This window comes from Zingiber officinale, chromosome 6B (genome assembly GCF_018446385.1).
Source record: "Zingiber officinale cultivar Zhangliang chromosome 6B, Zo_v1.1, whole genome shotgun sequence".
Taxonomy (NCBI): Eukaryota; Viridiplantae; Streptophyta; class Magnoliopsida; order Zingiberales; family Zingiberaceae; genus Zingiber; species Zingiber officinale.
In genome coordinates this window covers 88,159,183-88,172,460 of record NC_055996.1, presented here as the reverse complement: position 1 = coordinate 88,172,460, position 13,278 = coordinate 88,159,183, and the positions used below count along the sequence as shown (strand labels likewise).

Sequence of the window (13,278 nt, the reverse complement as noted above, 5' to 3'; positions counted from 1 at the left end):
TAATGCTAGCACAAATGATAAAGCGGTGGAGTACATGGGAAAAAGGCTAAAGGAAATGGGCACTCTATTATTTGATGGTAAATACTTGCATTTGAGATGTTGTTGCCATATTATAAATTTAATTGTCAAGAGTGGGTTGAAGTTTCTTAATGAGTCAGTTGAGTCCATTAGAAACTGTGTGAAATATATTCACTCTTCTGGGGCACCGTTGGACCAATTTAGAGAGTGTGCTATCCTATTGAAGATGGATAAAATGTCAACTGTTCCAATGGATGTGCCTACGAGATAGAATTCCACCTATACAATGCTTTTTGTTGCATACAAGTTTAAAAAAGTGTTTGGTAGGATGGCAGAGAATGTTCAATTTGTTGAATATTTTGAAGAGGTAGATGGTTTGGAGAAGAAAAAGAGAGTGGGGCCTCCTATGGAAAAAGATTGGGAGAAGGCACAAGTCTTTGTGAATTTTCTCAAGAGGTTTCATGATACTACATTACAACTTAGTGCTACCAAGAAAACTACATCACCCTTGATTTGGGAGGAAATAGTTGCAATGAGGATGATCATTGATGAGACAATACTTGACACTACTGATCCTTCATTACAAGAAGTTGCTAAGAGAATGGAGAGTAAGTTCAATAAGTATTGGGGGAATCTTGAGAAGGTGAACAAGCTTGTTTTCCTAGGTCACATTCTAGATCCTCGTTATAAACTTCAAATGATTGGGATCCATTTGGGAGATATGAAATTGGATGCTAGTAAAATACATTCCTTTGTTGACAGTTTAAAGAATTGTCTAATGGAGTTGTATCATGCATATAAAGGGAATTCACCTTTGGATCATATTAATGGGATTGATGATGGCGATGTAGATAAAGATTTGATGGAAATGTATAAGAATGATCCCATTAAACTAAACTATCATCTGAAAATGGCTCAACTAAGAAAAGCTCAAAAACAAGCAGAAATAACCAATGAGGTGGACAAGTACTTCTCGGATCCTTTTGTGAAATGGAGCTCAAACTTCGATATTTTAGAATGGTGGAAAGGAAATACAACGACATTTCCAGTGTTGTCTAAGATTGCCAAGGATATTTTTTCAATCCCTTCATCTACTGTTGCTAGTGAGAATGCTTTTAGCCTTGGGAGGAGGGTTGTAGATCCATTTAGGGCATCATTGCATCCCAAAATGGTGGAGGCACTAGTGTGCACTAGTGATTGGCTTAGAGGTGAAGAAATTAACTTATACAAGGAACCGACAGAAGATAAATTCAACTTTTATAAGGATTGTGAAGAAGTGGTCACAAGTAAGTTAATATTTAACTTGTTTATCTTGGTATATACTATAGAATATAGATTATGCTTATATGATATTTGTTGTTTGTAGGTACCGTCATTGCTTAATTGTGGATGCTCCTGCTTACCAAATAAAGGCAGATATTGAAGAATATGAATATCATCAACACTAGTGTTTTGTGAATGATGATCTTTAAGACATCTACTTAGTTGCATTTATGAACATTTGTATCTTTTTATTTCTGACGGTTGCAGTGTTGTCATAAAACTTATGTTGTTTGCTTGTAGTTATTCTTATTTTGGAGGTTTATCTATTTGTTTATTTTTTATTTATCTATTTGTCTTGGACTTCATTGGACCAATGATCTCCTGAGAGCCATGATACAAGTAAGTGGTAAATTTTTATTTTTTTTTCCTTTCTTTCCTTTCTGTACCTTGAAGGATCTGACCAGCATCGTGGATGGTTTCAGAGCTCTTTATTAACCAGTATTGCAGCAACAGGTATCTAGTTTCATTTTAGAATTCTGTTTGCTTTAGACACACTTCAATCTGCATGGTGCTAATGTTGAAAAAATTCTTTGTGCTAAATCAGCAGTTGCCAACCAAGACTAATCCATGTAGTTTGAAACACAGTTGATTATTTTAACACATGAAAGAATTTAATACATCATTTTGGAAAAATGTTCAAACTAAGAATCTTTTCATCGATGCTTATTAATTGCAGCTTGAATAGCATATGATTGTCTGTTTACTTGATTATGGTTATGACAAAAATAATTAAACCATTAGAATTTGCACTAAGCATGATTCAATATTAATTCATAATTTCTTTCTTCTGGATTTGTTGATTTGTACAACCTAATATTATCTTAACATCCACATGCCCATAGCAACCTAATAAGTTTATTCATTTTATCTGTGCTTTTTGCAGGAATTGCTCCTTACTCATGTGTTGTTACACATGGGTTTGTACTTGATGAAAAGGGTATGAAAATGAGCAAATCTCTTGGTAACGTTGTTGATCCTGATGTTGTAATTAGTGGAGGGAAAAACACAAAGGTTTGTTCAAATATACTTGCTTCTAAATTCTTTCAATCATGCCTGGTGTTTGATGCTTAATTTGTTATGTTAGGATCAACCGGGTTATGGAGCTGACGTTCTTCGTCTTTGGGTTTCAAGTGTTGACTACACTGGAGATGTGTTGATTGGCCCTCAAATTCTCCACCAAATGTCTGATATGTATAGGAAACTACGTGGAACATTGCGGTTTCTATTGTCAAATCTGCATGATTGGAATGTATGCCATCTATTTTATTTGTTTCATTCTTTTTAAAAAAAATTAGTATATGTGCTCCACGACCAATGATTAACCTCTGAAGTGTCTTTCATTGTTAGTTTCCTTGCTTGTTTTCTTCATCACCTTTCATAATATTTTGATAAAAATTTATTATTTACTTCAAATTTGTCAAAATGGACTCAGTAAAAGAGCATCTTCTTCTGAAGTGCTATATTTAATCATTGCTCTTAGTTATGATATGCTATAAATAATTCTCAATATATCCTACTGAAGTGCTGATGTGTATACACATCTTCTTCATCTGATTGACATTATTGAAAAGTTGGGACTCGCTGACCACTTTAGACATGAGATAAAAAAATATTTTGGATAAAACATATAGGTGCACTGCTAAATATTAATTCTCACAATTGATTGTGATTCTGTTTAAACAAAGCTTTCTTTTAACATATGCAGAAGCTGGTTACTTGAAGAGGAAGAAATCCATTCAGATATAGCCACATGTGCCATAGCTTTTCACCTCCTTCGATTGAATGGATACAATGTATCTTCAGGTGATTGTTATATGTCTATAATGAATCAAATGTATGACACTTATTGGTGACAGTGATGATAGTTTGTGTGTAGATTGCTTAAGTCGGCTTGGTGATGTACACTATTTTAGCAATACATTGCAAGGGCATCTGAAGGACGTGAACACTGTATTAGAATTGTACAAGGCATCACAAATCAAAATATATCCCTATGAGCAATGTTTAGATAAATTAGCCTCTTGGTCAAGAATGTTTCTTAAAGAAGCATTAATCACCAACCAAAATCTGGGACACCAGATTGGTTTACAAGAGGTAAATCGTTGATCACCTGCTGTTGATACAAAGTTGATACTTGCAAAGCTTGAAGCTGATTATTCATGGGGGAAAAAGCGTATGAACATTCATAGATTTGGAATTTATTTTCTGAATCTTGTCTTTTTTGTTTCAGGTGGATTATGATCTAAAGTTTTCGATTTGGTCCAGTTTGGAACGTTTATAGCATAAAAATACCATTGAGAAATTAACTATTGACAATTTACAAGTACTCAAAACTTCCTATGAGTAAGATTTGAATATGATGTGTGTTAAAGGCAAAAATGATTACTTCAGCTTTCTGCATTATGCTACTATTATTTTTTAAACCTATAAATAGGTGTTATAGCATAAACGATAACGATCTAGTGAGATTGGCATTGAAATGCTTTCGAACTTCTTAACGTACATATCAAGAACTTCAAATGCTTGACAAGTATTTTCACTGTTCTATTGTGTATATGGTTAGATAGTCTCAAAATATTGCTGTATAATAAAAATATTTGAACATTCGGGATATCATCTCCCTACCCGACGGGTTCTCGAACATTCGGGATCCCGAACATTCGGGTCCCGACACTTGTCGGGTACGGGATCGGGAGAAAAATTGATTCCCAATTTTTTATCGGGACGGGAATTGGGTAAGATGGTTACGGGGCGGGTCCCTACCCGATTCCACCCTTGACCTCAGGTGGTAGCGTCCCTGATCGGTCCCGGGGACCGATCAGGCTCCAAGCTGATCGGTCCCCAGACCGATCAGTAAGCCCACAGAACCATGATCGCCTTCTGTTTGTCATCTGATCGGTCACCAGACCGATCAGATACACAAACGTATCGCTGGATCGGTCTGCAGACCGATCCAGAGCTTGGTTTTTACCCAAACCAAGTCCCAAACCTTCCAAACCAATATCCAGTCAACCTTGACCTATTGGTACATCATGCTTAGCATCCGGTCACTCCCTTGACCTGCTAAGACTCCCCACCAAGTGTCCGGTCAATCCCTTTGACCCACTTGGACTTTCCTCTTCGTGCCAAGTATCCGATCACTCCCTTGATCTACTTGGACTTCCCAACACCAGATGTCCGATCACCCTTGATCCATCTGGATTTTCCCTTGCCCGGCTTAACTCACCAGGACTTTCACCTAGCTTCACTTACTAGGATTTTCACCTGGCTTCACTCACCAGGATTTCCAATCTGCCTGGCTTCACTCACCAGGACTTTCCCGAATGCCTGGCTTCACTCACCAGGACTTTCACCTTCACCTAGCTTCACTCACTAGGATTTTCACCTGGCTTCACTCACCAGGATTTCCCGACTGCCTGGCTTCACTCACCAGGACTTTTCCCTGCGCCAAACTCCCTGTTTGGACTTTTCCCGTGCCAAGTCTCCATACTTGGACTTTTCCAGTGCCAAGTCTCCATACTTGGACTTTTCACCGAATCAGGTCAACCAGGTCAACCTTGACCTACGGTTGCACCAACAATCTCCCAAACATCTATTCTTGTCAAACATCAAGAATAGAACTTCTCTTCTCGTCAAACATCGTCAAACATCAAAACACAACTCGAGTCAGGTCAACTCGAGTCAGGTCAACCTTGACCTAAGGTTGTACCAACAATCTCCCCCTTTTTGATGTTTGACAAAATCCAAAATCAAGTTAGGTTAACCCGATAACCTAACTTAGGTTTTCCAATGTTCTTCCTTGAACATTCTTCCAAAACCTACACTCTCCCCCTTGGGACATCTCTCCCCCTTTTTGACACACATCAAAAAGAGGGAATCAAGGTCAAAAGTTTCTTCCTAATGAAAGTCTCATACTTTTCATTGAAACCCTTAATTTCCCCCTTGATACTAAACTCAACACTCAACTTAGTGACAATCTCATATCACTAATCCTCAAAAGTCTTAAGGAGTAAAAAAAAAAAAAAAAAAACTCCTCCTAAAAGTCAACTCCCCCTTGACCATTGCACCAACAATGTCTTGGAGAGTTTCAAACCTTTAGAAACCCGAAACTCAACTCCCACAGCTGAAATTTCAGACCACAGTCGAAATTCAGCACGCCTGATCGGTCACCGGACCGATCAGGACCCCTCTGGATCGGTCCCCACACCGATCCAGCCTTCCCTGGATCGGTCCAGTGACCGATCCAGCCTTGGACAGACTCGAAATTCAGAAACTCACAACAAATTTCAGAAAATTCCAAAAATTATAAAATTTTGAGGATATATTCCTCATAACATATACTATCAAGGAAAAATAGTTTTCTATGAAAATAACTTCCATTTTCAAATCTTGATACAAAGTTTGAAAAGTTTTGAAATAGCTCAAAGTTTCAAAAACTTTGTATCACTTTGTTCAATGATGAATGCTATCACTAGAAAAGCTTCATCAAGGTTTTTCAAATCAATTTCAAAATGATTTTAAACCTTTTAATTTAGGACCATAATCTTAGGGCTAAATGTACATGACTTGTACATAAGCTTTCCCTATGATCCCCCAATTTTGAATTAGGTTCATCTAGGTACAAGAATTATGCACCTTGATCCTAACTCATCATCCTAATATCTCACACACATCTAAGGTGTATCAAACACATTCAAGTCAATTTTGATGTGAGATATAGGTTTAGGTCAACTTAGGCTAAGTTCTCATGCATTTTCTAAACACCAATTTGATCTCAATATCAAAATGTGCTTTTATCCTTAAATCAATTTCATTGATTATTAATGCAAGAGATGATGACATGGCATGAAATAATATCATAAATGAAAACATGTGCCAATGTCATGATGTCATGGCATAAAGTATGAAACTTAACTAAAGCATGATATATAAAGAACCTAAGCTTTATCATGACATATCAAATGATAAAATTAAACATGATGTCATGACATGTGAGGGCAAATAATCATGGCAAGATTTAGCATGAATAAGACATACCTATATTACCTATCTAAGTATCCTTAGCCTTAGCTAATACTTAAGCTTTAACCCTTGATTGCCCTAATATGCCAAAATCCTAATTTTGACACTTCTTGAACTCTAGATTCATCCATGCCACTTAAAGATCAAATTTATCCTCAAATCTTGGCATGCTTCATTTTTCCTCAAGAGTTCTCTAGATTTTCCCAAATTGTGCCGATTGAAATTAAAATCATCATTTTCCATGATGGCACATTTTACTCTTCCAAGGAGTAAATATTCTATTTCATTTTCAAAGGTTCCCAAAAACCTTGAAAATGCTCCTTGAGCGTCAATTTCCTCAAAGTTGGGTTAACTACCCTTCTAATCGGAGTTGACACTCTCTAACCCATCTATAGGGTAGAGAAGATGCTCCTAGGAACCCAATACCTATTTGAGCTCATTGGGTTCACTAAATATTCACTAGGGATAACTTCCCTAGCAACCCTCCTAATGACCCTCTTAGGCTTTAAAGCCTTGGTCATTTGGGACTCATCAAGATCAACTCTAGGGGTGACTCCCCTTGTGACCTTGGTGATGGTCTTCCTAGCCCTAGATTTTGTTCCATAATCTAATGGAACATTATGATAAGTGGGCTTGACCACTTGGGACTTAGGTTTGTGACCCAAAACTTTCTTGTCCTTGGACATTGGTTTTTGACCCTTAAACCCTAGAGATGACTTCTCCAAGTTTTTAAGAGCCTTTTCCAAAGTATCAAGTCTTGACTTCAAGACTTGATTCTCCTTCTCTAATACCTCAAGTTTTAATTTGTCATTGTTCTTTGAGGCATTCCTAGGCATATGTCTAGTTGATTTGGGATTCCTACCTAGGTTTTCCTTAGCCTTAGATGAGTTAATTCTAGGGTTGGCTTTCCTAGTGTTATCCTTATCTAGGCTTACATGTTTGGCTCCTAAGCACATATATTGATTCCTAAGATTATCATGCTTATCATTCTTGACAATTGCAATAAAACTACTAGCATGAGTCTTATTATTATTGCAAGAATGTGCCTTAAATGTTACCTTAGGGTTTGCCTTAGCTCCCCCTATCGACGTGCTCGGTCTCTTGTCCTTGTGAGATTGCCTCCCCCTCGGACATTGACTCCGATAATGTCTCCTTCGCTTGCATTGAAAGCACACCACGTGCTCTTTGCCTTTGCGTATCGGGACTCCGGCTTTCTTGACCTTTGGCGCCGGTGGAGTCTTCCTAACCCTCTTTGGACACTTACTCTTGTAGTGCCCAAATTCCCTACACTCAAAGCACATTATGTGTAATTTGCTAGAAATTAAAATGCTTGAGTTACCTAGGTTTGAGGATGGATGAACGCTCTCTCCTTCATCCCTTCCGGAGGTAGAAGCTTCTTCTTCTAGCTCCGAACTTGAAGAAGAACTCTCCTCTTCTTCTTTAGATGTTGAGTGGCCCTCAACTTCTAAATCCATTCCTCCATGATGTGAACTCCTTGGCTCACTTGACTCCTTTTCATGACTTGAAGTGGAGTTCTCCTCATGGAACTTTGCCAAGTTATTCCACAACTCCTTGGCATCGTTATATCCACCTATCCTACACAAAACATCATTAGGTAAAGAGAATTCAATGATTTTCGTTACCTCATCATTGATGGTTGATTGGTGGATTTGCTCCTTGGTCCACTCCTTCTTCTCTAGGGTTTCTCCTTTCTTGTCCATAGGAGGCTTGAAACCTAATTGAACACAACTCCAATTTTCAAGGTTAGTCATAAGAAAATACCTCATTCTTACCTTCCAATACGCGAAGTCGCAGCACTCGTAGAAGGGTGGAAACGTGATGTCTTCTCCGAGTCGATCCATTCTCTAGCTTGTGCTCCCACGGGTGTTAATCCGACGAAGAGCGCGCCTTGCTCTGATACCACTTGTTAGGATCCTTCGTACGGAGGCTAGAGAGGGGGGTGTGAATAGCCGGCCCCAAATCGTCGCGTTTCTACAAACTAGGTTAGCGCAGCGGAAAATAACACGTAGAAACGAAAGAAAAGAAGACAAACCTCAAACAAACTGATGTAACGAGGTTCGGAGATTAGGGCTACTACTCCTCGGCGTGTCCGTAAGGTGGACGAGTCCAGTCAATCCGTCGGTGGATGAGTCCCCGGAAAACCGGCTAAAAATAACTCCTTATAGGTGGAGAAACCTCGCCACAATACTCTTGCAACAGCAAGATGAATGTACAAGAAATATAAGAAAGCAGAAGACAATACAAGTGTAAAAACAATCTTGCCTTCTCGTCGACTGGAAGAAGCAACAGCTCCAAGCGCCTACAACAGCAGATGATCCAGCCGGAAGCTCACGCGAAGCTTTAGAGGAGCTCAACAAAGCTCAAGCACAGCAGCACTTAGGGACAGGAAGAAGGAAAAAGAAGTTACGGCTCGCAGCAGCAGCCCTCCTTTTATAACCTGCGAAGAAAGCGAAGAAACACAGAAGAAATCTAGCCGTTGCGTCGCAACGGCTAGTGCCTGGATCGGTCTGTGGACCGATCAGGCTCCATGTGGATCGGTCCATAGACCGACCCCTTCGCTTCTGTTCCGTCTCTGATCGGTCCATGGACCGATCAGGGAACCTCCTAATCGGTCGTGGGGACCGATCAGGCCCTGTGTTGATCGGTCCCCAGACCGATCGGAAGGCTTCACAGAGAGTTGCCCAACTCTCTGTGTGGAATCTGATCGGTCCCCGGACCGATCCCACCTCAGGTGGTAGCGTCCCTGATCGGTCCCGGGGACCGATCAGGCTCCAAGCTGATCGGTCCCCAGACCGATCAGTAAGCCCACAGAACCATGATCGCCTTCTGTTTGTCATCTGATCGGTCACCAGACCGATCAGATACACAAACGTATCGCTGGATCGGTCTGCAGACCGATCCAGAGCTTGGTTTTTACCCAAACCAAGTCCCAAACCTTCCAAACCAATATCCGGTCAACCTTGACCTATTGGTACATCATGCTTAGCATCCGGTCACTCCCTTGACCTGCTAAGACTCCCCACCAAGTGTCCGGTCAATCCCTTTGACCCACTTGGACTTTCCTCTTCGTGCCAAGTATCCGATCACTCCCTTGATCTACTTGGACTTCCCAACACCAGATGTCCGATCACCCTTGATCCATCTGGATTTTCCCTTGCCCGGCTTAACTCACCAGGACTTTCACCTAGCTTCACTCACTAGGGTTTTCACCTGGCTTCACTCACCAGGATTTCCAATCTGCCTGGCTTCACTCACCAGGACTTTCCCGAATGCCTGGCTTCACTCACCAGGACTTTCACCTTCACCTAGCTTCACTCACTAGGATTTTCACCTGGCTTCACTCACCAGGATTTCCCGACTGCCTGGCTTCACTCACCAGGACTTTTCCCTGCGCCAAACTCCCTGTTTGGACTTTTCCCGTGCCAAGTCTCCATACTTGGACTTTTCCAGTGCCAAGTCTCCATACTTGGACTTTTCACCGAATCAGGTCAACCAGGTCAACCTTGACCTACGGTTGCACCAACAATCTCCCAAACATCTATTCTTGTCAAACATCAAGAATAGAACTTCTCTTCTCGTCAAACATCGTCAAACATCAAAACACAACTCGAGTCAGGTCAACTCGAGTCAGGTCAACCAGGTCAACCTTGACCTAAGGTTGCACCAACAGAGAGGCCGGCGAGCGCGGGAACTCGCGGGAACAATGGAATCGGCGATGAGGAAGCTAGGGCACGGACAACCTTTATTTTATAACTTAGAGAGTTTAATTAAACCCTAGACCTATTCCTCAATCAACTCCTACCTCCGGATATTCCAAACAAACTTTTTCTCGAGCCCTCTAAATAAGTCATACAAGCTCCGATTAATTCCAAAAAAATTTCTAAAAATTCTGTTAAGGCTATTAGCTTAATAAACCTTATTACTTATTTATTATTTGGATCGGTATTTTACAGCACTACTCCCAAGGTCGATGACAGGGCTCCGTGTTCCAAGTGTGGGAAAGAGCATTCTAGCTAGTGTTTGATGGATTCGAATGTTTGTTACATGTGTAAGAAGCTAGGACACTTTGCTAAAGATTGTCCTCAACTTAAGGAATCAACCAAAGGAACGGTATTTGCTATAACTCAGGAGAAAGTGGATTTGGATTCTGCCATCATTACAGATATGATCCTTGTTGCTGACCTATCTGCCTATGCATTAATAGATTTCGGAGTTACTCATTCTTTTATATCTATGGAATATGTCACAAAGTTGGGCATTACACCTGATAGAATGACCACAGGATATAATGTTTCCTTACCCTCGGGAGAGGAAATGCACAGCAATAGTATGATAAAGAATTCTAGGATGCTATGCAAAACCGTATTGTGCATGTTGAACTTATTGTTCTGGAAATGGCCGACTTTGATGTGATTTTAGGAATAGATTCGTTGACGCAACATGAGGCTATCATTGATTGCAAATGACGGATTGTCGAGTTGAAACTGTCAAATGATGAATCTTTCATTTTCAATGTGACCACAAAATCGAATCTCCCTCACATCATTACAGCATGTAAGGCTCAATGTATGTTGAGTAAGGGGTGTAACAAATTCTGGTCAATATCATGGTTAACTCTAAGACTCATAGACTGAGTCTAGATGAAGTGGAGGTGGCTCGGGATTTTCTGGAGGTATTTCCAAATGATATTATAGGAGTACCCCCTGACAGAGAGGTGGAGTTTGGATTGAATTGATACTTGAAACCACCCCACTGTTTAAAGCACCATATCGATTGGCGCTTACAGAGCTGAAAGAATTGAAGGAGCGATTGCAAGCTACTAGATAAAAGTTTCATCTGATCGAGTGTGTCACCATGGGAGCGCTAGTGTTGTTTGTTCACAAGAAGGATGGGACAATGCACCTGTGATTGATTATCGGGAGCTAAATTGAGTTACAATTAAGAATAAATATCCCTTTCCCAGGATTAATGACTTGTTTGATCAACTACAAGGTACAATGGTATTCTCGAAAATTGACTTGAGGTCTAGTTACACCATTAAGTGAAGGTGAAAGAGGAGGACATTCATAAAATTACATTCTGAACTCGTTGTGGCCACTACGAGTTTCTAGTTATGCTGTTTGGGCTCACTAACGCCCCAGTAGCTTTTATGGATCTGATGAACCGAATCTTCTAGCTGTTTTGGACCAATTTGTCATTGTCTGCATTGATAACATATTAGTGTACTCCCGTAGTCGTGAAGAGAATCCACAACACTTGACTACGGTGCTGTAGACTCTGAGGGATAGACGTCTATATGCAAAGTTCAGTAAATGTGATTTCTAGATGGGGCAAATTACATTGTTGGGACACATTATCTTGGAAAAAGGTTAGAGGTGGACCTAGTTAAAGTAGATGCATTTCGGAATTGGGCGACTCCAAGGTAAGCTACTGAAATCCGGAGTTTCTTAGGACTAGCGGGCTACTATCGGAGATTTATACAGAAATTTTCGCGGTTTGCCTTACCACTGACCTCGTTGACCAAGAAAGGAGTAAAGTATGAATGGGCGGACCAGTGTGAGAGGGGTTTTGAGGAGTTGAAAGAAAGATTGATGACAGCGTTGATGCTTGTAATTCCAAGGGGTACTGGGTAGTTTGTGGTGTACACAGATGCGTCCAAGAATGATTTTGGGGCTATATTTATACAGAATGATAACATGATCGTCTATGCTTCTCATCAGCTAAAGGTACATAAGAAAAACTATCCCACGCATGATCTGAATTAGCAGTCATCTTTGCGTTAAAACTTTGGAGGCATTACTTGTATGGTGAGTGTTGCCAAATCTTCACGGACCACAAAAGCTTAAAATACTACTTCATGAGAAGGAATTAAATATGAGGCAGAGGCGATGGTTAGAGTTGGTGAAAGACTATGACTACGACATTAATTACCATTTGGGTAAGTTAATGTAGTGGCTGATGCCCTGAATCTCAAGACCACGACGCTAACTCAGTTGACAACTCAACGCCAATTGATAATAGAATTTCAGCAGATGAGCCTGAAAGTGTTATGACCTAATGAGCACATTAGTTTGTTAATAGTGACAATGACATCAAACCTACTTAATCGTATCCAGACGGGACAAGCAAAAGATCCACAGCTGACGGAATGGAAAAGCAGAGATGAAGCTAAGAGTCATGTTATATATACGACTGTCGATGGAGTAGTGCATTACAAGGGTCACATATGGGTGTTTAAGGCTAGCTCACTCAAGGAAGACATCATGGCTGAGGCACATACTGCTCTGTACTCCATCCACCTCGGGAATACGAAAATGTATAAGGATTTGCAGCTAATGTATTAGTGATCGGGCATGAAGAAGGGCATAATTAAATGGGTGCATGAGTGCCTTACTTGTCAGCAGGTGAAGACCAACATCAGAGGCTGACCGGACTACTGGAACCGCTTCTAATTCCCACATAGAAGTGGGAAGATATCACTATGGATTTTGTAGTAGGATTGCCAATCTCACCAAGGGATCAAATGCAATTTTGGTTATTGGGGATAGGCTGACCAAATCGGCCCATTTCTTACCAATTAAGACCACCTTCACTATGACACAATATGCTATAATGTATATACGACAGATTGCCCGGCACATGGAATTCCAGCGCGAATCGTGTTAGACAGAGATCCAAAATAAACTTCTGAATTTTGAGAAAGCCTACTCTGTGGATTAGGTACGAAGCTTACCTTTAGTATTGCATTCAAGCCCAGACGGATGGTTAATCGGAACAAGTCAATCAAATCCTTAAGGATATGCTCCGGGCTTGTGCAATCGATTTCCGGGGGAGTTGAGAGTCTAGATTGCCCCTAGTGGAGTTTACTTATAACAACAGTTATCAAACTACTAT

General features: G+C 40.4%; 1 protein-coding gene across 1 annotated transcript; it reads left to right on the top strand.

The window, feature by feature from the left end:
- The first annotated feature begins 1,726 nt into the window (after positions 1–1,726).
- On the top strand, positions 1,727–2,827 carry LOC121991216 (isoleucine--tRNA ligase, chloroplastic/mitochondrial-like). The gene is made up of 4 exons (XM_042545231.1): positions 1,727–1,794; positions 2,225–2,352; positions 2,426–2,590; positions 2,822–2,827. The coding sequence occupies exons 2-4, from the start codon at positions 2,281–2,283 to the stop codon at positions 2,825–2,827; spliced, it is 243 nt and encodes an 80-aa protein (XP_042401165.1). The 5' UTR covers positions 1,727–1,794; positions 2,225–2,280.
- Positions 2,828–13,278: the final 10,451 nt, after the last annotated feature.